Source organism: Centrocercus urophasianus, unplaced genomic scaffold (assembly GCF_019232065.1).
Source record: "Centrocercus urophasianus isolate 14NV4802_14NV808 unplaced genomic scaffold, USGS_Curo_1.0 seq_9, whole genome shotgun sequence".
In the NCBI taxonomy this organism is placed as follows: Eukaryota; Metazoa; Chordata; class Aves; order Galliformes; family Phasianidae; genus Centrocercus; species Centrocercus urophasianus.
The window spans coordinates 22,384,402-22,410,004 of record NW_024885532.1 but is presented as its reverse complement, the minus strand read 5'-3'; the positions used below and the strand labels follow the sequence as shown (position 1 = coordinate 22,410,004).

The 25,603-nt window shown below is 45.1% G+C and overlaps 1 protein-coding gene across 1 annotated transcript in view; it reads left to right on the top strand.

Annotated features, from left to right (window-relative positions):
• The first annotated feature begins 1,785 nt into the window (after positions 1–1,785).
• Positions 1,786–25,603, top strand: part of SIAH3 (siah E3 ubiquitin protein ligase family member 3) — a 37,014-nt gene continuing 13,196 nt past the window's right edge. The window contains exon 1 of the mRNA XM_042839030.1: positions 1,786–1,982. Coding sequence (XP_042694964.1) covers positions 1,848–1,982 — 135 coding nt within the window. The 5' untranslated portion in view covers positions 1,786–1,847. The remainder of the gene's footprint in view (positions 1,983–25,603) is intronic.

Sequence of the window (25,603 nt, the reverse complement as noted above, 5' to 3'; positions counted from 1 at the left end):
CAGAGAAAAGGAGACATTTAAGCAAATCAATTCACTCTCTTGTCCTTAAGCCTGTCTGGAAATATTCTCCAAATCTCTTTCCACGCTGCAAAAATTATCTCCTCATCTACAAGTGAATGTGAGGAACTGAGAGATACATATTCCTCCCAGCTTTGATGTTTTCTGGGTGGGTTGTGTTGTCAGCTGTTCCAATGTTTGCAAAATTTCACTTATTTATCTATTTTTATGCACAGCTCTCTGCAGCCTGGCAGAGCCAGTATTGCAGTATTGATTCAGGAGCTCACAGCAGTGACCACCCGGTCCCAGACTGATGCAGATGCTGTACATGGACTGCTCCATCCCTCACCCCCAGAGCTGAATCGCTTTTAAAATGAGGCAAAAGAAGAAAGAAAAGCTACTTTCATCTGTTTTGAAGGGGGGAAGGATTACAAAGGCTAAACGAGCCATATGAGTACTTAGTGAGCAATCCTAAAGAGCACCCTGATAGGAAGTTCTGGCAGAGAGCTAATTAAATTAGCCCTCTTTGATTTATTAACAAGCAGAGCAGCACAACACACAAGATTGTCCCACAAAACGAACGTGCTTTCCTATTCCCTTGGCTGCTTCAGTGCATTTGCCTCCCAGATAACCGGGTGGTAGGAACTCTGTTTTGACGAGCCCCAGTGGCTCAGTAGATCTCCCTGCCCACCAGCACAGATACATGCCAGTAATGATACACAACAGCGTCTTATTATTATTTTTTTTCAATGCTTCCCTAATTCCTTCTTTTTTAATGCCTAACACAACCTAATGGCTAATTAGTAATTTCCTGCCCACCAATATGCGGATGAATGAGAAGCAAAAGCCTTCAGCATGTTTAATTATTCTGTTGATTTAGAAGCCACTTTTTCCCAGTGCAGTCCCTCCCCGTGCATGTGTTCCCATGCATCACACATTTCATTATTTTTAGGAGCACACTCTGTACCTTTATACGCTCTTGCAGCTCCAGCATCCCTCACCTACAGCGTTCTGCATCCAACCCAGACACGCTGCTGACTTTAAAAGGAGTTACCCCAAGTTACAGCAGACCCCATGCCTGCTGATGTCTGCTGGTTTTTATTTATTAGTTCATTTGTTTGCAGGGGTAGGGCGCATTATTTTTGCACTGGGGAAATGTCTCTCCTGTAAAGGAGCAGAATATAACATTAACAAAGCATCAGAGAGTGACAAAAACTGAAAGCAAAGCCCGCAACCGCACAGGCGTGAATCTATTTATATAGCGAGCGCTACTTGTGCTTCACCCTGAGAGGAGCTGTAACTCCCTCTGCATATGTGATTTTCCTCCCAGGCTGCACAATGAAGCCTGCTTCACCTATTCCTGCCACTTTCCTACAGTTTTGTTGGTGGGTTTCTCTCCTACCCGTTCCATTTATCTCCGGTATTAGGGCGCCCTTCGCTAAATGAAGCCAATTAATAAATGGAGACGTTAAGCAATCAATTGTGCCTGCCTATCTCCCCAGCCCTGCGTACTCCCGGCTGTAATCGCAAGATAAATGCGATGTGCTGATGTATGGTAATGTTCAATAATACATTCTCCGCCAGGCTCGATTCATCAGGGACTTTCTGGAGGGGAGGCATTCGTTATTGGCTGTCTCCGGACCTCAAGGATAACAGTTCTGTCCTTTCCATTGGCCGACCCACTGCTGCAAGCCTCTTCCCGTCTTATTTTGATGATGAATATGAAGGCATGCTGAGCCGTGCCGGAGCGCAGCGCTCGCCGACTGCACTCTCTCCCAGCCTCAAGGACTGCGGGGCTGCCTCGCTGCCTCTCCTGCCCGCCGCTGGCAGCAGCAACCCCCGAAGTTGGGATGCTTTTCTTCACCCAGTGCTTTGGGGCTGTCTTAGATCTCATTCACCTGCGGTTTCAACACTACAAAGCGAAGAGGGTTTTCTCAGCTGCCGGGCAGCTCGTCTGCGTCGTCAACCCAACGCACAGCCTGAAGGTGAGCCAAAGAGATTTGCTCTCTCCCCATTTCTCTACTCCTTTACCCCTTCCTCCCTGCTGCTGCCATTTCTCCCCGGGGAAGCATGATGATCCAACAGTGCGGGGAGAGCGTGGTTATCACCACGCAGCCCCAGCAGAGGGATGGATGCTCACAGTGCTGCAGGAGCACTTTGGGGATGAAGGAAGGAGAGCATCCCGCAGCCAGAGTAGCTGTAGGCAGCCACCGGTGCCCACATTGCCAAAGTTTCCCATTCATTCACGAGACAAGAAGGCATGCTGTGAGCATTTTGGGGGGGGAGATAAAAAGTTAGTTTGATGAATTAGCATGTTTTCTTTTAAAGGGTTCTGGTGTGGCTAGTGCTGCCAGTGTGTGACAGTGTGCTGCTGGTGTGTGACAATGTGATGCTAGGGAGCAGGGTGAGGGGGGCTCTCCCACAGCTCAGGGATCTCTGCCTGTTGTCCATGCTTTCTTTGGGGCAGAAAAAGCAGTTTTTGCCTTCCGAGGGGAGCCTGAAGGCATTCTTTGGGCACCGAAAGCCTCCTTCGCCCTCTGCAAGGTGAAGCTATTTTAAGGCTGGAGAATACATTTGCCGTAATGCAAAACTATTTATAGAGCCCATAAAACACTTCTCTTGTGAGCGTGGTTCTGGATTTACACTGACAAAGTGTCAACAGTTCCATCTACGCCAAAGCCCTGATGCTTTCACACAGAGCCACAGCAGTGGGTAAGGCGGTGGCTGGGCGGCTTCAGGGACTGCATGGCAGCAGCGAGGGACCACCTTTAGCACAGTGACTCCTGTCCTGCTGAAAGCCCCTCGCAGACCTGACCTGCAGAGCAGACTCAGCAGGGAATTGAATTCAGGACAACTCATCCAGGCTGGATGTGGCTCTGGGCAGCCTGGTCTGGTGGTTGGCGACCCTGCACATAGCAGGGGGGTTGAAACTAGATGATCTTCGAGGTCCTTTTCAACCCAGACCATTCTATGATTTTATGGTTCCAGTATGTCTGGCTCTGCTTTCCCATACCGAGAGGTCTGCTGGCAGGATGACCTCCTCCTTGGGGCAACATCCCCCTGAAGGGAATAGCAGCACTTCAAGAAAGCAGATTTCTGGAACTGTATTTGCAGTGTGGGGCAGGTAGAGGTATTTCCCAGCACAGCAGGAGCTTGGAGAGGGTTCTCCTGCAGGGCTGCCAGGGGATGTTTTGGGGACAGCTTGCCTCTCATGTCATCACATCCTCTGCCACTGCTGGCACTGCTCAAACATCCCACAGCCCTCTCCTTCTCTCAAAGGGATCTTTCCATGCAGATGGGCAAAGCACGCTGCTGGAAGAAACAGCTGCCTCTGTGAGTGCACAGGGACATTTGGTAAATGAGTGCTTCTCTTCCTGACCCCTTTTAAATGAGTGCCTCCCGCTACTTTTGTCTGCAATCTGAATTATGAAAAGAAAAAAAAAAAGCCCTTGGCATCCAATGGTTTTTGAAGGTCATGTTATAATGGCACAGTCTGAAGAGACACCCCACAGGCACACGGTCCACTTCCCTCCCCCGTGATAACTGGGACAGAACCTGATTTTGTCTGTTCACCTCCTCCCAAGCTGCAGATTCACTTCACTTGCCTTTAAAAGCGCCAGAAGAAAAGTTAGAATCACAGAATATCCTGCTTTGGAAAGGACCCCTAAGGATCACTGAGTTCAACCTGTGATGCTTCCGTTCCCCTCCATTAAACACGTGGGATATTTCAGCACATTAAAATTCCTCGTAGCCAATCTCCCCGTTGCTGGGACTCAGCCCAGCAGAGAGGTGAGTGACCTCAGTACAGCTTTGCTGGGCTGCAAAGCTCCCTCGGAAACAAACAGGAGCTTTTAGGAAAGGTGCAGTGTGCAAATGAAGCACAGTGATCAGGCTGAAATTTCATGTTCCCCCAAACATCCCCTTTGTGCCAGCAGGCAAACGGAATCAGCTGACACAAAACCACTGTGGATGGGGAAAAAAAAAGGTGGTACACCCCAAGCAGTCAGCTCATCTTCCCTCCTAGCATGCAGAAGGGTCACTTTCCATGGGCAGGGCACCTTGTCCAAAAGGTGCCAAAAACTGGGCAAAGAAACCTGCTTCTGCCCTGGGGCTGAACCTGTTCCTCTGCAGTGGATTGTGGTATTATGACTACTTGATGTTTTGGAGTCTATTACTTCCAGCTGGGTCACTGCATCTGTAACATTTTGCTGACAGCCTCCACATCTACCTTAACAATTGACAAGCGGAGTGAAAACTGTATTAAGGTTCACAGTTGATGAATACGAGCCTGCTAGGAAACAAGGGCCGGGAGCAAAGTCATTCCTTCAAAGCTTTAATGACTGTGCTTACCCCACAATTGTGAGCTCTTTGCAAAGGGATTATCTCCTTCTGTGTTTCTACAGCACTCTGGTGAGGGGACTGCTGGCTGATTTGTGCAAACGATGAACAGTGGGCATTGTGTTCTGCTGTGATTGTGCACCTTGACATTTCACACACAGCTCAGGTCCCCCGTCAGTGTGTATAACCCCACTGAGGCAGAACCCACAGAAGGCTCAAAGATGTGGTTGGCATCTCAACCCCCACTGATTGTGATGGCGCTTGGCCACCACAGTGTGCACCAGAGATTTGGCACCATGGATCTCAGCGGGAGGCAAAGGACAGGCATCCACCAGGGCCTGTCTTGCACAGCACTGCGGACACAGCACCCGTGTTCGGCCAGCTGCTGCATACGGCTCTGTTAAACACATCCTCTTCATTCCAAGAGTTATGAGCTTATGAAATTATAGAATGACTTTGGTTGGATCATCAAGTTCCAACCCTCCTGCCTTGGGAAGCGGTTTTAACTCTCCTGAGTGCTGGAAAGAAGTGTAACGTTCGTGTGAAAAACACTCTTCCCCATCTCTGTAAGACTTAAACAACTCATTAAATTGAGAGAAGACGCACATGTGAAGGACGGCATAAATAGTTTAATTTTACATTCAGCAAGGATCTCAGTGCTGTTTATTGGTCCAGTCTGCATTCTAGAATTATTTGATGTGAGAAGCATATCTGCACTGAGTGCATTTGAATCCTATTCTAATTGCTTGGTTCTGTGCACAGTGGCAGCCAAATGGCTTTGTAATCTATTTTATCCCCAGCAGGATTAAAATGCTATGGTACACAGTACCCCCATGAGATGTACTCTTAAACTCGGTGTAAGCAAGGATATGGGCATTGCAATGTGCAGCTCACAGCCTCTAGCCAGCCCACACCACCATCTCAGTGCAGGGCTGGAGTCTGGGGAAATCAAATGGTGTTTTCCCATCTGAAGCAACAGGATCTAACAGCCAGGGCAAGAGAGGCTTTGGTAGCCCCAGGGTGCCTGCAAACCTAGGGTCTTGTCCTGTGGTGGGGACAGGGAACATTGGACAACGTAAATTCCAAAATCCTTTTGTACAGAAGCAGCAAGTAGACAATGATGGGTACCAGGAGTTCTTCCATCCCATAACTCACTGATCTTGCAGACCCATACATGCACTCCACATGGTCCATAGCATAAGAGAGCAGAGTAGCATGGAAAAGCAGAGCAACTTCAAGCTCCATCATCAGAAATCACAGCAACCTCTGGGAGGATGGGAAGTGAGGGAAAAAGCCACTGCCCCTGAAGTTTCTATGCTAATATGCTCCTTGCCCAAATTGATGGGTGCTATAGCTCTGGTTAGAGGGATACAGGGACGAAGGGACATCAGTTTCCTTCCCTACATATGGATGGAGATTTTGGTTTGGGGCTGGAACTGCTGGTATGAATTTTAATACTGAACCCGACCTGACTGCAGGAAGCATCAGGTCAGTTGTCATCCACGGGAGACGGTGCAGTCATGGTAATGCTAGAGAAACCCCTCTCTCCCCCCTCCCCGTGGGGTGTTTGGCAGCAGGGATTAGGAGCAGCAATCAGACACATCACATTGTGCTCTAATCCTCCTGCTCTGAGCTGGCTCAGTATAGACATGCATATACATGAGCCATACACAACAGCCCTGACACCTCCCCCAGGAGCAATGCTGCCCCAAAGCTATTGCCATTGCAGACTCATGGGGTGCAGAAGAAATCAGGATGTTTTAATAAAAGCCTTGATTCTGTGAAATGAGTCGTGAGGTCTCAGCGTGCTTCCAAACAGATGTAAGTTACACCCAGAGATTTCCATCATTAGCACAAATCTGTGTGATTTGGCAGTAGTCTCTGGATAGAAGCCAAGCACTGAGCATGGTCCTGCAAGACCCAGACATTCAGAAGTCCAGGCTCAGGTCTTTGAGCATCACTAAACTCTTCAGAGCCAGAATTTGCAAATAGTACAGTTCTTGTTTAGAATGAAGGAAAGGAGCTGCTGCCTGTGCCCTGCCTTCCCAGGGCTTTGGCACTCCCTGCACATAGGGAATCCCTCATCTTGTCCTCCCTGGCTCAGAGCTGAGGCTTTAGGTAGCCCTGGCATCCCCATGCCCTCTTCTGTCAGCATCTCCTGGCTTGGTGTGGACCAGAGAAAATCGGTGAATCCCGCAGAAGTCTTTGCCCAGCTTTACTCAGGACTGAGCGAGGCAGAGGGAAAGATGTGATTTTATGGTTGTAACGAGGACCCCTGCGATGCCAGCTTGTTCCTGGCCCTCAGCTCTCCATCCCCTGCTCTCTCTGAACAGGGGAGCAACTTCCAAATTCTGCATATATGTGCTTCATTTGGAAGTGAGAAGCATGGATTTGAGAAGTTAAACACCTCATCAGGCTGCTTTATTTTTCCTTTTCTTCATAGCTTGTCTCTTTTCATTAGGTGCCATTTCTTCTGAGCTATCCTCATGCTGCACATTGCTGCCTATACAAAACCCTTAAGGCAAAACATTCTCTTTGTCTGTCATTCAGTAAGCTAGTTTTGCCTATTTTTTTTTCCTTTTTACTCTTGCTGAAGGAAAGCATCACTAACTTTACTGCAACTTTGGGTCCCTTCTGTGCCTTTAAGCTCCTTCAGAAGAAAACACAGTCATTCAGACCTCAGCTTGTTTGGTGACACAGATTTCCACACTGACTGTAGAAGTCCTGTTTTAAAACAGTTACCAGCAAGATGGGGAGAGCTATGGAATTAAGGGAAAGGTTGCTAACACCGCTTTCATTCCAACAAGGAATCACAGAATCATAGAATCATAGCATCATAGAATGGCCTGTGTTGAAAAGGCCCACAATGCTCATCCAGTTTCAACCCCCTGCTATGTGCAGGGTCACCAACCAGCAGACCAGGCTGCTCAGAGCCACATCCAGCCTGGCCTCGAATGCCTGCAGGGATGGGGCATCCACAGCCTCCTTGGGCAACCTGTTCCAGTGCGTCACCACCCTCTGAATGAAAAACATCCTCCCAGTATCTAACTAAACCTCCCCTGTCTCAGCTTAAATCCATACTTTACATGCTTGCAAAGTTCTGTTGCTCTTAGGCACCGGACAGCAATCCCAGCAAGCAGATCCTGCTGGAGGACTCATGGCCACAAGTCACACAGGGCAGGGAGCCATGACCACTGTTTATTCACCAGTGTTGGTGAACCATGGATTCATAGAATTATACCATAGAATGATTTACATTGGAAGGGACCTTAAAGCCCAGCCTGTTCCAACTCTGGAGTGACCTGCTGCCCACAGCCACCTTCAGCACTGCTCAGCTCTCCCAGTGTTCTCATCTAGGAGGGGAAGAGCACTCAGGTGCTGTAGATGAATTGCCCGACACATTCGCATGTACGAGTCACAGAAGTTTTATTTATTTAGAGGCATTTCTGAGCATCACATATAACATTAATAGATTTATCTTTAGCTCGTCTTGTTACTCTCAACAATGACAAAAAAACATTGTAAGAGAATGTTGGAGACCTCCAAGTGCTCTGCGTGTTTATTTTGATGTGTGTTTTCCTTCCAGTTTGGCCTCTCCAGTAGAAAATATATCATGTACTCAGCTTTGGTGTTGTAACTGGTACCGTAAACATGCAAACACTGAGCTCCAGAGTGAAATGCCCATCAACCTCCGGGCACTGCATGGCAGAGATGAGACACAGCTCCTTGTGAGCTTCTCAAATACAGGATCACACAGTGTCTCGCATCAAGTGTCACCTGAATTGGAAAGAGAAACAGAGAAATGGAGCACAAATGAGACAGAAAAAGATGAAATTAGTAACCTCCCCTTGTGCAGAAAACAAATAAGCACTTGAGACAAACAAAGAGGTGGCTGCTATGGAATCAGAAAACCACATCAGTGAAGGGTGAAAATGTTCTTCCGCTCTCAGGGACTGTCACGTGGCAAATAAGCCAAGAAGTAAGAGAGGCAACAGAGTGAATCACCATCACATGAGGATCATATAGGGCAGCGATGTGACAGTCAGTATTGTCCTGAGCTCGGCAGGAACACCCAGGGGTGCAGAGTGAAACACATGCACAGATTCCAAAATATATCTGTTTTGTAGGGTCACATCCCTTATTCAGACACATCTATTCTCATAGCATTCAAACTGGCCTGTTTTAGGCAAAGCAAGCAAATAAACCATGGACATTGCCACCATTGCCAGACGAGCGCGGAAAATACCTAATGAAAATGAGAGGTGGACCCATACAAAGGAGGCACTCAACAATCCAAGGATCAGCAAAGGAGACTGACACTAGTGGAAAAGGATTGAGCAATGCTAGTTACACACGTATCTGATTATTTAAACTCATCAGAAATACAAGTCTTTATGGTATCCACAGCCCTGGGATAGCAGGAGCTAATAAAAAGAGTCTGAGTTGAAAGGAAAGTCACTCTGGCAAGCAAAAGATGTCAGAAGAGAGTGAGAAGTATTTCAAAATATGCTGTGGGATAAGCACCCTCGTTGGTGATCACAAGCAATACAAAAAAAAAACAATCTGAAGAGGGGAGGATAGATTGTTTGACATATGTCTGCAAAGACTTTTCACCCCAGGACAACACTGAACATCTTCCTAAAGAGCACTGAGTGAATTCCGTGGCGCAAATAATCCTCTCCACCAGCTCTGCCTTTCATTCTCCTTATGGGATAGCTGCCAGCAGAACAAACTTACACTCAGTTTATTCAATTAACTGCTTCTTGATTACATTCCCCCTCCAGCAGGATCCCTAATGCTTCAGAGCTGGTTTTCGGTGCGTGTGCTGTGTTAATTAGCTATGCATAGAGGTACAAAGCAGAGAGGCGACATAGTTAGTGTCATTTCCTTTCCCTGCCTGGATTCTGGCTTTGTGCATAGAAACACAGCGTGGCTGAGGCTGGCAGGGCCCTCTGGGTCCCTCTGCTCCAGCCCCTGCCCCAGCAGGGACACCCAGAGCAGGGTGCCCAGGGCCACGTCCAGGAGGCTCTGGGAGATCCCCAAGGAGGAGACCCCACAGCCTGTGGGCAGCCTGTGCCAGTGTTCCGTCACTGCTCAGCACAGAAGGGCTCCTGGTATTCCCAGGCTCAGTGGAGTGTTTTCTCCTTGATCAATGAAAGCCATGGATACTGCCCAAATTCTGGACTTAGGATGAAATAGCATCACTTAAGATGAAAAATTGATGACTTCTCTGACTTATTAGGCTAATTCATGGTTTGTAGATCATGAAGGTGTACGGATGATCTGTGTTTTTCTGGGACATTTTAAAATATTGTCAGCCTACGTGACTCAGAGTAGTGAAGCACTGAAATTGGTTGCTCAGAGAGGTGGTCCCATCCCTGGAGACGTTCAAGATCAAATTGTACAGGGCTCCAAAAACCTGATCTATCTGAAGGTGTCCCTCTTCATTGCAAGGATGAATTCGATTGTCTCTTCCAACTCAAGCAATCCTATATTCTATGACTTTCTTGGTCCCTAAGAGCTGCCTCTGCACTGGTGCAGGTGCAACAGAGAGGAGCATAACCCTGCTCCTCACTCCACCCCTACTCATTTCACAGGCCTTGGCTGGATGAATAAAAGAGTTGGCACTGGTATGCCAGACTGCATAGGCAGCTGTAATGTGGGCTTGTGTTTCCCATCTGTTGTAGGAATGGAGCTTTCAGTGGTGAAGGCACTGGGATGGGGAATATCTCAGGCCACTGCAGCAAGCTTCATCAAAGGGTATCTGACATGAGCCCAAAGCATCGCTCCTTCAGCCATGCTTTGCTGATTCTTAAGGCTTGGTGGTCAGGGGGAGATGTTTGCACTTCACTTCCTCCCCTCATATTCCTACAGTGTAGCCATGGTGTGGCCAGAGGCTTATCTGGCTCATTGAATTTCCTCTCTGCCATCCTTCTGGAAGGTGTTTTTGGGGGACAACTCTAATCCTGGTGAATCAAACAGTATCCTATATAAGTAGCTTTCCCAAGACACATATGAGAATCTTTCTTCCAGATGCAATTCCTCTTTTGAATCTCAGGGGAGGAAATAATGAAACTTTAAAAATAAGCAAAACTTTTCCTGGGTTTCTTATATCACAGAAAATATTTCAAAAATGAGACTCAAAAGTACTGAGGTCATGCAAGGTTGCACAAATGTAACTGATGGCTTGTAAGTAACTGATTATACAGGCTGAATTTTCTTTCAGGCTGTTGGTAGAAGATAAAAGAACTATCAGAAGACAGATCTGAAGCCAGCTTAATCTCCAGTTGCTTCACAAGGTGGTTGGAGATAATTTAGTGTTGCAGGTACACATGAGCTTGCTAGGGAGGTCTCTTAATAATTTTTAAGCTTTTAATGATTTTTTTTTTAAATAATAAATCAGTAAGTAGGAAAAACTATCCCAGTTTACAAACAAATCCAGGCTGTATTTGCATATTTTGATATTTTGCTGCTTTAATTGAAGCAACTTTAATTTGCCAGGGACCAATCAACAGCCTATAGCAAAGAGAACTTGTTCTGATGAAGCAGATGCTGGAGACTGGAAGACCTTTTCTCTACTCACTCAAAAGGAAAACTAATTGATGCTGAAAGCTGCCTTTCAGCATTTTTTGTGGTAGTAACTTTTGCTTTGTGACTTTTACAGCACAAAAGAAACTTGTAGGTCAAGTAGCTTCTGTGTTGGCTTTCATGCAAAAGGGCAAGCTGCACGCTGCTGTATCTGCAACCTGGGTGCTCAGTAAGGAGTGTGCCTCCTGGGGTTTGCAAACACCTGAGATCTGAAAGAGACCTCAGTCCAGCCCGCTAAGTGGAGAAGCCCTATTGCCCAAATCCAGTCTTGCAGACAGTCTGTTTTTACCTCAACCCTAACCCTGGTGATGGAGTCACCATTTCTGGACATGTTCAAGACTGTTTAGATGTGGTACTGAGGGACATGGTTAGTGGGCATCGTGGGGAAGGGCTGATGGTTGGACTAGATGATCTTAGAGGTCTTTTCCAACCTTAATGATTCAATGATTCTGATTTTCTTGGTGGGTGTCTTTACCTCTTTGGGGTGATCTCATCACCAGACTTCTCCCAGATCCTTCCAGCACATTCCTGAATCCTGAGTAAAACCAGGCTTAGCAATCAGGGGAGCCCTTAGTGATGAGTGACCTGGTACTCAGATCCCAGGGCCCAGCTGACAGTTCAGAAGACAGTGATTGTGTCATAGGTTTGCTGAGCAGTCTTCCTTGACATCAGGCAGGTAGTTTGAGATGCAAGCCAAATACTCAAAACTTCCACCATAGGTGAACCATAGATACATGGGGGACCCATCTGCAAAATGAGTCCTGTTGCCAGAAATTCTGTGAGGCTGCTAATGAATGCTTTGGTGTCAATGATGCTGGGGGCTGTACTCTTCCTATCTCACAGTCAGGATGTAAATATGGAAGATGAAAAAGGGGACGATGAAGCTAAATTATAACCACCTAAGTTTCTTTTCTTTCTTTTTTTTTTCTTTACCTTAATCACTTAATTATGATTATACTGTACTTAGAAAATATAATGCATTTTAGGAGTGTTAAGTGATACTTAGAGGGCTCATTAATCCGTGGTTAGCGAGCAGCCACTGCTGAGAGGGAATGGAGCAATCACACCACTGCAGCACTACACAGCATCATGAAGGCAGTAGTAGATTTTATACTCACGTGGCTTCAGAGGGATCTGGACTGGCTGGACCAATGCGCTGAGATCAACTGTGTGAGCTTCAGCAAGACCAAGTGCCAGGTCCTGCAATTTGGGCACAAGAACCCTGTGCACTGAAAAGCTGTGCAAAGGAAAAGAACCTGGGCGTGTTAGCTGACAGCTGTCTGAACGTGAACCAGAAGTGTGCCCAGGTGGCCCAGAAGGACAACTGCATCCTGGTTGGTATGAGAAATAGCGCAGCCAGCAGGAGCAGGGAGATGATAATCTGCCTGTATAGGTGAGGACGCACTTTGAATACTGTGTTCAGTTTTGGGGCCCTCACTACAAGAAAGGCATTGAGACTCTGGAGTATGTCCAGAGAGGAGCAGTGAAACTGTGAGGGATCTGGAGCACAGGTCTTATGGGGAGAGGCTGAGGGAACAGAGATTGTTCACTCTGAAGAAGAGGAGGCTCAGAGGAAAGCTTATCGCTCTCTACAACTGCCTGAAGGGAGGTTGTGGTGAGATGGGGAGGTTGGCCTCTTCTCCATGTAACAGTGATAGGATAAGAGGTGATGGCCTTAAGTTATGCCATGGGAGATTCAGGTTGGTTATTAGGAAAAATTTATTCTCAGAAAGAGTAGTGAGACACAGGCTGCCCAGGGAGGTGGTGCAGTCGCTGTCCCTGGAGGTGTTCAAGAACCGTGTGGATGTGGCATTGGGGGACATGGTTTAATGGGCATGATGGGGTTTCGTTGATGGTTGGACCAGGTGATCTCAGTAGTCTTTTCCAACCTTGACGATACTATGATTCTATGGTTCTATGTTCTGGCCAGAGTATGTGATCACCTTGAACACAACACATGGCCAGAGCTCAGAAAGAGGACAAACCTCATCATGGTGGCTGCTCCTTTTCCAAAGCAGCCAGAGGAGCAGGATAAGGTAGCCTGCCTTTCTGATGAGCTTGCCTCTCAGAACTGGTGATGGAGCTGAAGATAGAAAGAAATGCATATGCTTCATGTGGTAAAATCCTCCTCTGGAGAATCCTCCTCTGGAGATGGGAGATGAGGTGGAGGGACCCCATGGTCCACACCTGAAGCTGTGCCATGTGTCTCTCATCCTCATGGGAAGTGACCTTCGGTGAGTCCAGAGCATCAGCAGCTGCCCCAAACCCATGGGCAAGAAACATGGGATGTGGACAGGTTGTTTTGAAAATACAACAGCTTTCTGCACATCAGGCTTCTTCTTCATACCCTGTACTGCTCTCCTTGCTCATGTGGACATACTCTTTCACTTCTAAGCCAGAAGAAATACCTTGGGAAGCAATAAATGCCATGCCATGATACGAGACTCCTGATCTTCCAGGATTTTTATCTAAGCATAATCCATCGATGCTATTTAATTACGACGAAGCAGCTGCCTTATACATCTGAAATGCTTCTATTTGCCTTAATTTTACAGCACGGTAATTAACTACCAATAACTTATTTAACATATATTTACAGAGGGGAATGTCAGGAATGCATCATTTTTTTCAATCTCAGTAAATGCATCTGCAATAACCAATTTGGTATTTAATTAGCTCATCTCTGAAAGAAATTACCTCAGAAAATGTTTTAGCTATGGTTCTTTGCAAGGTCTGAGGAAAAGGATGCACCAACTGCAAGCCAGTAACATTTTTTTGGCTTTATTATGTTGAAGTGTTCTGCTGTTCATGTAAGCTTAACATAGTCATGGCCTTCACATCATTTTAAAGTTCAGCTATTAACCACATAGCATATCAATATGCAATAGAACAGCATTCATTAAGTAGACTATAAATCAACCCTTCTGTTGGCACAGTAGTACCAATGACTTTCATAAAGCTCCTGAATGCTCGTGGCCAAAGAAGAGGACACCGTTATCAGGAACAACACATTTCCGTGCAGCCCAAAATGCATTAGATCTATACTAAGCAACGCATAAATAAATATTAATGGGGAAGAGAATTTGTGTGTGTCATGTGGTTCTTCAGGATTTCCTTGAGGAATGAGTTAAATATATCCTACATTCCTGCAGTATGCTCAGGGACGTTGTTCTCTTGGGAAATACAGCACCAATCCCTCAAATGAGGGTCACACCACAGTCCCTAGGGATTGCTGATGAATCTCTTAGCCACAAACCCCGGGAACTGCTGAGCATCACATCTGTGTTTTTCTTGGCCTAAACAGTGTGAGCTGCATGACCAAGCATCTTCTGCTGCTGGCCACTGACTCTGTGCGCTCACAGCATGGTTCATCCACTGATGAGGACATGTGCATCTGGAGGGGAGCGCGGAGCTGGGTGGTTGAAAACAGGGATCCTCTTCTGAAACTTTACTGACTGATAACAAGGCTAAGCTGCATGAGGGGACAGGGAAAGTTTCTTGCCTCCCAGACTTGAAATCACAACTTTTTAAGCTAGAAGAGGCTCTTATAGCAACCTCACTGGGCCAGCTGTACAAATACAAAGACAAGATCCTTTCTCAGGAGCTTAGAGCCATAACTTCAGCTTCCTGATGTCTATTAGAAAGGTGTGCAGGTTAGACACAGCATCTGCCATTGACAGAGATCACAACATGCCTACGAGCAAAATATATGAGGGCTGGTCTGAAAGTAATGCCTCCTAATTTATGATTTTGGCCCACAGTGCCAGAGGCAGATGTTGGTGGTATGGCAGTAGCAGCTGAACCTTCCCACCAATATCCCATTACATTTTGTTGCCATGTGACAGATGGCAGCAGAAAAGCAGTCTGACAGGTCCCTGAAATGGATCTGACATGGAAGTGCAGATGAGCAAAGGTGTGTTACTGAATTCCCCCATGATGAGAAAAAATGGCACCCATTGATATTCATCTACACTTGCTGAACATTTATGGAGACCAAATAGTGGATATGAGCACAGCGAGGCAATGGGTGCTGTGTTTCAGCAGTGGCAACAGCAACGTGAAAGACAAGCCACATTCCAGACAGCCACACACAGCTGTCATGCCACAAAATGAAGAGTCTTGATCAGCTCATCCATGCAAATCATCTAATGGTGGTGACTATGTTGAAAAATAGTGTTTTGCAGCTGAGAATTTGATCTATCAAATAGTGTTACTGTTCTCTTTTAATCTGTTGCCACTTATATGTGGAAATAAATAGAAGGCGTTACTTTCAGAGCATAATATTTTAGAAATTTCAATGTCAGAAAAAAGAAGGCTGCACCTCGGAAAGGCTTTGGGGAAGCCAGGGAGGAGCTGTTCAGTGTTTTATTTTTCCTGAATGCTAAAGAAATAACAGTAACCTGAGATCCCACACAAAAGCCTGGAAACCCAAGTATCCTTCTCCTCCTGCTCAGGGGAAGTTCAATATCCCCACAGAAATGCTGTGTCTGTCGTAAAACCCAAACTAACTTTGCTAGGAGTGGGGGGAAGCAATGAAAAAAATGGAAAAAAATCAATCACAGTTGATAGGCAGTAGAGGTTTGTATCGATTCTGTGAGATTCCCTTCATCGGGATTGCTAGCAACAGTCTTATTTTCCCTCTGTGCTCACCACATCAGCCTGTTCCCCTGTTCCCTCCCCAGTGGCTGTCCCTGTGTCCCTCTCCCTTCCAGCTCTGCAGGTGCAGTTACAACCCGTCTCAGCTGCTGGATCAGCACTTCTTGTCCTCTGAGGCTTTGTGAATGTCACCCCCCGCTTGCAAAACCACCGTCTTCAGCAGTGTTTAGCACTCTGTAAAAGGTAGCAAAGTCTGAAAGTCACCCCTTACCCCACCCATGCACCAGCATCCCAGCCTTCTTCACATTTTGTCTGGTTGCTGTTTTATTTTTCTCTCTCTGGTAGATTCCTGCCTAGTTTCTCCAGGCAGACAGCACCCCTCCCTGTAGAATATCAGCCCCTGGAGCATCATTGGTGCTGTTCCTTGGGACCACCAGTGGGGCCAGCTGTCATCTCTCTGCTTCCACATCTGTGGGGTACCAGTCTGCTTCCAGCCTTAGTACCCCACTTCACACTGAGTATCAGAGCTCCTGTTTCCATGGCCTGGATCTCCTTGTGCTTTTATTTTTTTTATTTTTATGTTTAATTCTGCAGAAGGGAGGCCATGGTTCATTGGTCTGGAAAATATCATCCTTGTCTTTGGTGAATAGCCAGGTTTTCATAAAATGTTCATCAAGCAGAAATTCCCAGACCACTTATAAATACTGTTACCTTCCTTTTAGAGCTGGAAAATCCAAAGCCTTTCTGAGATTAGAACAACTTCTGCACTGCAGAGAGGAGACGGACGTTCTGCTCCCTTTTAATGAAGGAAGCGTCCTCAGTAATTCTGTGGAATGAGTGACAAAACGTCTTCTGATGTCAAGGAAAATCTCAGGGGCTCCATGCTTGCAGTTTCACACCTCGTGCAAGCAGAAAGAAGGTTTTTCTTGAACCTGCTCAAAATAGATTTGATTTTGAAGGAACAGAAACCCATTAATTATGCTGTTTTGTGAGATAATCAGTCCAGACACCTGCTACATAGAACAAGCTGAGATGTTGTGCTAAAGTAAATGACAAATAAATGCAAGCCGGTTGTGTTAGAGAACAAACCCTATTCTCTGTCCCACCTCAAAGTGCACAAACTGTGAGCTGTGTACGGCCATCTCATGATGGAGAGGTCATCCCAGCCCTAAAAGACCAGAGAATAAATGTGAAAGTTACTTCCAAGTCTGCGTGGCACTTGTCCCAGCAGTACACGGCACTTGTCACTCAACTCATAGAGAAAATAGAGATGCTGTTGGGGCTCCAGGAGCAAAAGTGCAAATTTCATGCAAGATGCTTTCTGTTTGTCCCTGAGGCAAGTGCCTGGGCATCACTGCAGGATGCTGCCTTCCAGCTCTGCCTCTGCTGCTGTTAGCCCTCCTGCACACTGAGCTCCATGCGAAGCAATAGAGTAATGTTCCTACAGGTGGTCAAATCTGCCTTACTCTGATCATTCCAATTTACAACAAAATTAATCATCGTGCAGGGCTTGTACTTCTCATCTTTTTTTTTTTTTTTTTTCTTCCCTTTTAATACAGCAAAGTGGTCTGCTATTAATGGGCATGCATTAAACTGCTTGGCACAGCATGTTCAGAACCGAGAGCAGGAAACGATCATTTCACGGCCACTGCAAAGCAAACCTGTTGAAGTGTCTTGGGGCAGAGTGAAAACCTAGTATTTGGGGATTCGTTTGCTGGAATTTAATGAGGCCAAGAGTCAGGTAGCAATTAAATGTCTGTAGATAGAGAGGGTAGTTTCATAATAGACTTCAAGTGGTAAGGTTGGATTAGAAACTCCTAACCCTGTGTCACAGCCTGTTACCAGTACTACTATGCTGGTGGCTGTGCTGTAAACCAGATTGATGGGATGATTTGCATTGCAAACTCTTTCAGGAGATTGTATTTGAGCTGTGGCATTTCAAGAGTAGGCTCAGATTCCTGCCAAACTGGAGTGATGAAGCTGTGTATGTGTCAAGTGTGCATGTGTGCATTCATTCATATCCCTGTAAATGCTTTGCAGATGTGATGCTTGCACATAGGAAGCACAGGAAGTCCAAGATTCACAAGAGGGGCAGTGAGCAATGCCTTGCCTAAAGCTAAACATCACTGACTTTTTCACCTGGTTACAGCTACCTTCTGCTGTAGGAACTTCACAGAACCATAGATTTATAGAATATCCCAAGCTGGCAGGGACCCACAAGGACCACTGAGTCCAACCCCTGGCCCCACATAGGACCACCCAAAATTCAAACCCTATGTCTGAGAGACTCAGTCACGTGGACAATCAGGACCCCATGGTCTTCTTTTGCTGCACATAGGGATATAACCTTCTGCACTGAACATGCCCAGCTTTAGGTGCTGGCTTTGTGTTTTGGGTCCATATGTGATGTAATCAAGCCAATCAGAAGGGTAGAAATGGCACTGAGGGACATGATTAGTGAGCATGATGGTGGTGGTGGTTGGATTAGATGATTTTACTGGTCTTTTCCAATCTTAATGATTCAATGATTCTAGAATTTGACAGTGGTATTTTCAGAATATTTTGATTTTACTTTTGACCTTAATTTACTAGAAATTTATAAATAAACAGATTTTTTTTTCTGTAGTGAGTTACACTTTGAATATGTCAACAGTGATGCCTGATTATAAACTTTTCCTCATTGATGTTAATAAATATGTGAGTAGTCCCTATGCAAGAAATCAGTGATTTCAGGGGAAAAAAAAAGGAAGTTGAATGATGAATTTAATTCCTGAGCGCAGCATCATCAGTATACAGCTGTCTATTTTGCAATATCCAAAATCCAGTCCTTTCTGCTACTTCAGTCCAGTCCAGTTTTTCTGCAGAGTACATGTTTCTCTCTGAGTACGATAACCATGTCACTTCAGTTATTGCCTGTCATAGCAAGGAGATCAGACACGCTCCCTGGCTTCTCTATACAATATATCAAGTGTGGTTATGTAAAATATTACATTAAATTATTACATTAAACAGGATGCAGACAACAGGATTAAAACACTAGGGCATTACACATATAACATGAAATCAGAGGCACACTGCCTGCCTCAGTGCATGTGTATACATTAGTTTGTATAAGGGGCTTGAGAAAAGATATGAGAGATTGAAGATTATTTTATTTTTTAAATCAAGTATCAGACTATAACTATTCTCTGCCCTTTCTCGTCTCTTACAGAAAGTCTAAGGGTTTTCTTACAGCTATTGGCCAGCTTTCCATCACACACTTTGTTTTCTTTATATAAGCTATAATGAGATCAGTCATATCTCAGCTTCCCTTACCTCTCTGTGGACGTTATATCAATGCAGACATTTGTGGAGAAGAGATAATGTTTTAAAAGCTCTAATTTTGTTACCCTCTCCATCATCTAAACTGATCCTAATGTGATTGGGAAAGTCATTTATTACTTAGGCAGGGTCAATTTGTCCCAGAGAAGGCAGGGAAAGGAGGCAATGAAGGTGCCAGAAATGGATCCATGCTCACATGTGTTAACATTGTGGCCAGAGGACTTGTAAGTACAGCCTTGTTCAGTACATTCAAAAGCAGGGGAAACTGACCTAAACCATTCCTTCTTGATTTGCAAGCCTGGCAGTTCCAGCTGACAGTGCTCAACACCACTTGCTGCTCACCTCTTTCCTCCTCTGCAGTCCATTGGTGTGCATCAGCTCTTCACATGTTTCCTACTATCTTTTCCCTGTAGGTGTTTCTATTGTAGATCTGGGATTGGGCTTACCGCACACCTGGTATCGTCTCCATGCCATGGTGGTGAATAGCAGGGACTGGCTCATTTGTTGTTTGTCGTTTCTGCCTTGTGTCAGTGTTGTACTGCAAGGTCTGTCCCCTCTACTGAGCTGAGTGCAGAAATTTAGTGCTCTGAACTGTCTCTTCCATAAGAGCCCAGCTGTGTGCTCCCCAGCCTCTTGCCCACCCCCAGCCCACTTGCTGCAGGGCTAAGTGAGGAACAGAGAAACCTTGATGCTGCTCCAGCACTGCTCAGAAATAACCAAAACATCATTGTCTCATCTACACAGGTTTGGTCATAAATTCAAAGTGCAGCACCATAGACCCTACTGTGAAGGAAGGTAATTTATTTCCAGCTGGTGCCAGCCTACTCTTACTGTGATTTTACTCCACAGTCTTGGTGACTCCACTTTTCTTGCCTACTACTCTTTTCTCATGTGAAATATCTAGTTAAATGGGGTTAAGGTTGGATGGGGCCCAGGGCAGCCTGGTCTAGAGTGTGACGTGGCCTATGGTAGGGAGCTGGAGCTGGGCTTTAAGGGTCCTTCCAATCCAAGCAATTTTATGATTCTATGATTCTATTAAACACAAGGTCCCATTTTACCAAGTGGACACATCTAGGTGAAAGCAGATCAGAAGAGAAACCCAGAGGACTGTGCAATTTCCTTTGACAGTTAGGAGTGTCTACACTGACTAGCTCATATGCAGACATCTGTGAACTGATGATGTTAAGTAAGATGAATCATTCTTTTTCCGCAAGTTGTTTTGGAAACCTTTCTGTGATCTCCTAACTTTGAAACATAAAGCATAAAAAATTTAACCAGATCTCTCTTTTTGAGACTGTAGATACTCTAGCTCAGCAGACTGGCACATTCTGCTAACAACATGGTCTAGGTTTTCAAAGGTATTTTACTCTGTGACTCTTAGTAAAATCAGAATCTTGTCCTACTTAAAAATTGTCAGCGCCATGACTATGCAGCACTTGCCATTTGTGTTCAAACAGACATACAACCCTAACTGCATTTTGTACCCCTTTGCTTTTGTGGTTAACCCCATACTCCAGCAATCACAACATAAGTCTTTTCATCGGCTCGAGGGAGGATGAAGATGAAGAGGGAACCCATGAACAAAGCAACTGCACTTTTTTCTGCTGACCATGCTGACTTTGTATGCTGGAAAGAAGGTATAACCCTTCTTTTCTAGGTCATTTTTCAGCTCTTGCTATGCACAAAGAGACTCAAAGCAGGATGCACAAAACTTTGAAGTATAACACAGTTATTTATTGGCTAATACAGATGAGAGACAGCTGGGATTCTATGTGCCACCAGACTAAACATTACTATGCTCCGTGTCCCCAAAAAGACACCTGAAGTGCCCTCACTGTCCAGGCAGTGGACTACCAGATGAGCCAAGGTTTGTTTCTACTACAGCTATGACAGGTCCTATCAGTGGTGCTGGGTTACCATTTTCTGTCTATGTTGCCATCTAGGACTTCATATCTTCCCTTTTCCCTTCCCCGAATCCTTGAGCTGCTACCTATCCTCAACTCAGCAATCCTACCTACAGGAGATGGATAAGTTCCCATGATGGATGGCACCTTAGCCAGTGTAAGCACAAATTTTGGTATATCCTTTATTGTCCATGAACACTACCTGTTGGTGACTCAGAGCAAGATCCATCTACTGGATACTATTTGATCTTTAAGACTCCAGACTACTTAGATGCTGTAAGCTTTTAGCACAGAGAGCAGGATAAGACACGATTCCCTGGCAGCAGCAGTCTATGTTCCATTTATCACTTGCAGAGAAACCTTGAAGCTCCTCTCATGAGAAGGAGGCACAATAGTGCCTTGAATGTGGACAGGGCAGGGTTCATGCTCCATCGTTCCTGTTGAAGAAAGACCAACACTCTGCCAAAACCAGAGTCATCTTGGTGCTAGAAGAGACTGGAGTCCATATCTTCGTCTCCTGTAGAAACAGTGAACTGCAACCTGAATTTTTTAGATACTCACTGTCTCCTGTAAAACACAATCCACAGAAATTACGGCTGGGTCCTAAATTTATCTTCTCTCACATCAGCACCCAAACTGTGAAAGCCTCTGTGGTCCTGTGCTCATAGCAGCACAGTTAGAGTAGAAGAAATTGCTTCAGAGGTAGCTTTGTTCAGCCAAGAATTTGGGTCTGTGGTGATTCACCCTTTCTGAACAATCCTTTTACAGGGCACCTCTTCTGCTCGGAGAAATAACAACAACATTAATAATGAAAGTGGCACAACAGTAGTGCAGCCATGTGAGAAATGTACCACTCCAGTGCAAAGGAGGCCTGTTCTGGCTGCTCAGCATCTGCTGTTTTCCCCCAGAGATGCAGCTCTTTTCCCAGCAATGTCTACAAAACCTTGAGATGCCTCTGGTGAAGTATGATGTCCCCCACATACAGCTGAGCATGTTCAGTTGAATGTGACCCTTCTGCCAGGTGTCTGTAACTGTCCTGGTGGGATTTGTATGTATAATGAGAAGCCAATTTAACATGAGATACCCTTGCTCCCAAGTGCCAGTATCAGGAAACAAATGACATAAAAGGAAAGTAATGCACTCCTATGCCTGTACTATACACTTAAGATTAATTCCCTGTAACTGAAACTGATCGTTAACACAAATTTCACCCTGCTTTTAAGCTAGGACGTAACCTCAGCTTAATTTATGTTCGTGCTTGAAGAGAAGACAAAGAAATCAATTTGGCACATTGAAAGAGCCTCTAGGTTTTTCACAGAGAAATCCTTTCCCTGGTAAACGAGCTTGTCTTTTTATAGGCTCAGGTTTGTGAACACAGAGGATATGGCTCTAACAGTTACACACGTAGCTCTCCTCAGAGGTCTTAGACATAAAAACATCTTCTGAATACAACCTTACAGCACTCTCTTTGGTTCCCAGATGCTCAAATATACGAAAACTTGCCCAGATAATTCCCATTCTTTCCCTCCCCATCTGACTATTCCACTGTAAAGTGCCCATATACTGTTATTTATCACTCTGTAGTTATTGTGTTTTCATTCTTGTTTTATTATTCTCCCAATACTGCACACCCACTGACATCCTCAGATTAAAGCTAAAATTCATTTCAACATTAAATCTGCAGTATGGGTACATCATTAAATATATATATATGGTGCATGAGGAAGTTCAGCGCCATTTTCTGGGTAGAGTTTGTATGGGGTTAGCCACCCACCTTCACAAGCACATCCACTCTTAAAGCTCTGAACCAAGCCAGAGGATGAGAGAAGAGTCCGTGCTGGGTTTTGAAAAAGAGCTTGTACAGCAGGTTCACTGCATGCTCATCATGCCTTGTAACGTGCACTGCCTCTATGTCCTGCAATTTATGTGCTAAGTATTTCTAATATAGCAGCCACATTGATTTCAAGGGCAGTTTGCAGAGCAGTGTTCTTCAGCTGACAGGGAAGGTAATGCCCGAGTGCCCTCTTCCAGCTGCAGAAGAGCTGTGGTATGGCTGAGGAGCTGGGACTGTTCCAAAAGAGTTGCTGACATTATATGCTTCAAGGAAGAGGGTTTTTTTATGTAGTTCCTTATGTACACACACATATCTGACAGGTAGCTGCATCCTGATGTGAGATGTCAAAAGAAATATGGAAAAGGTCTTAATATTTTCCCTTTTTAAATGACCAAGTTCTTAGGAAAGGTGTCAAAATACAACCCTGAAAGCTGGCAGTCCCAATACGGCCATTAGCCCTCAAATAGCACATGAACTCTCCTGATATGTTAGTGCAAATCAGAGCCTCCTTTGAGTGCAGGAAATTCAGATATGGCAGTATACATCAAACTGCAGCAGGCCAAGGCCCAGCCACCAGCTTGCTATCATCCATCATGCATGGTGGCTAGCTAGCATTCTACCCAGATCTACCCCATGGCATCATATGCATCTCTTAGGTGATGGCCAAGGGCTGAGAGAGATCAGAAAGTTCTCTTTGGACATGATGCTGAGGCCAACCCATGTGAACCATGAGTTGAACCACATGGACACAAGCTGTGCCACTTGTTCCTAGGGCCAGGGAAGGACTTCTGGTCTGTTTTACTACCTGTATAAGGGTTGCTTAGTCTAATAAATCAGAGATAAGGCCTTAGGTTGTGGTCTGGACCTTGACCATCTACATCACTTGATCAAGTTTGGTCTGCTCTGTGCTCCCTCAAGGGAGAGGCCCTCAGTCAGGATGTGTCACCCAAGCTTAGGAGATCTGTCCCTAGACCTCTTTTATTTGGCATTGAGGCCTTGCACATAAGCTCTGAATGTCATCGTCCTTTAAAAGCTACATACCATGGTGAGGAGTACTGGCAAAAATACTTTCATTAGTCAGTTTACGTTGATATTCTGTCACTGTCATTTTCACACTTGACTGTTAAGAAAAAGTTGTAGTTTACTCCAAGTGTTAGTGTAAATTTGCTGCTTAAAGCTGTTTTCAACTTCCATTTCTCCTCCTGAAACATTCATTTCCATCTTCTGTCACTGTCACTGTGGTTTCCACTACTTGGAGCTGTGACTGAGTTCCCTCCTTCCTGCTCTATTAGTGGCCTTTCTACTGTATTTTCGGCATCAGCCAGACATCACTGTCACCAGTTTTTTTACATGTTTGTAAGGACAGAAGAAAATAAAATATTTAACAATGATAAATGAAAATGAAACACAGAGCAATATGGCAGATGAATGCAATGTTGAGGCTCTTGGATCAAAAGGGTTTTTCCCTTGAACCATTCTCCCTTCACAAGGTCATCTATGCAACCACTGTACAGCCCAGGGCACTACCAGACCCACAACCATTTAACACAAGACTTCTCCATAACCTACTAATTTGGATGATCTCTGGCCAGCTTAAATCACAGCTAGCTTAGATCTTGTACATCTCTGCTGCAGTTGATTGCCATTCTGATAAACAGCAACAGAGCAAAAGGAAAAAACAGCATGGGTTTGGTCCTCATTTACTTAATGGATCCTCAATAGTATTGCCCATGTAATGTATCTGCTAACAATCAGTACTTTGTATAATTTCAGTGAACAGTGCTGGAGCTAACCCAGAAACTCAAGCAGATCTTCATGTTAAAAAAAAAATTTTTTTTTAAAAAGGAATGGGAATAAATTAGGAGAAATCTCATGTGGGAAGCAAAATGGAGATGTGATTTGCTCGTCTGATTTTGCAATGCTGACCTCACAATCTTGAGTCCTCCAGAGAGGCAAAGCAGCTCTGGGGAAACAGTATTTTGTGATGGATGAGACAGGACCGCAGGGACTACAAGAAGGAAGTGGGAAGTTCTTGTTGAAACTGCATCAGCATTTGCTGTGAAATCAGGTTCTTGATGGCTTTCCCTAAAGTTAGCTGCTCACACAAGTGTTGACATGAGCCCAACCAGGGGTGAGGTTAGCAGTCTGCATCCTAAGCTGGTAACAAGTGGGGCTACTCCAGTTTACAGTGGCAGAGTTGTGTTCCTATGGCCTACTGTGCTGGAGTGCACTGGCCTAAGAAGCTACGGATGGAGGAAAACAGTGGGAATACAAAGTCCTTAAGGCACTGATTGCTTAATTTCTGGACTATGATTAAATCTGAATCCAATGTTGCCACACAACTTCACATCACAGCCTTGCAGAGTCTCTTGTTGTTTGTGCTTTCCTGAGTCCATGAAGACAAGACAGACAGATTTGCTGATCTGATACAGAAGAAAGGCAAATCAGAGCAAGGTTATAGCACTGATTTTCTTCCGTCACAGTGCTAAGATGAAACCTCAACAGAGAGAGGAAAGTATAACCCAACTCCACAATATAAGGGTAGAATACTGCTCTGAGTGCTGGATATCAGAAAAAGGTTCTACATCAGAGGATGGTGAGCATGGGACAGGCTGCCCAGAGCAGTGGGAACAGCCCCTAACATCTGGAATTCAATGAGCTTTTGAACAATGCTTTCAGACATAGGGTATGAATTCTAGATAGTCCAGAGTGAGGAGCCAGGGGTTGGACTTGATGATGTGGGTCCTTTCCATCACTGGATATTCCATGATTCTGTGATTCTATGATTGTCTATTGAGGTACTAATAAGAGATCTATGAATTAAGGGCATTTGGACAGTTTTTCATGTTATATTAGATTATAAATAAAACGAATAGCAAGTGACTAGCTAGTATTTGATTAAGTCACCACTAATTCTGACAATTCTGACAATTTCTTTTCCTTTGATACAAGGGGCAATGTCAGGGCACTGTGTCTCAATCTGAGATGCCTGGTGCATTGGGCTATGTTGCAGAGAGGAGCGATG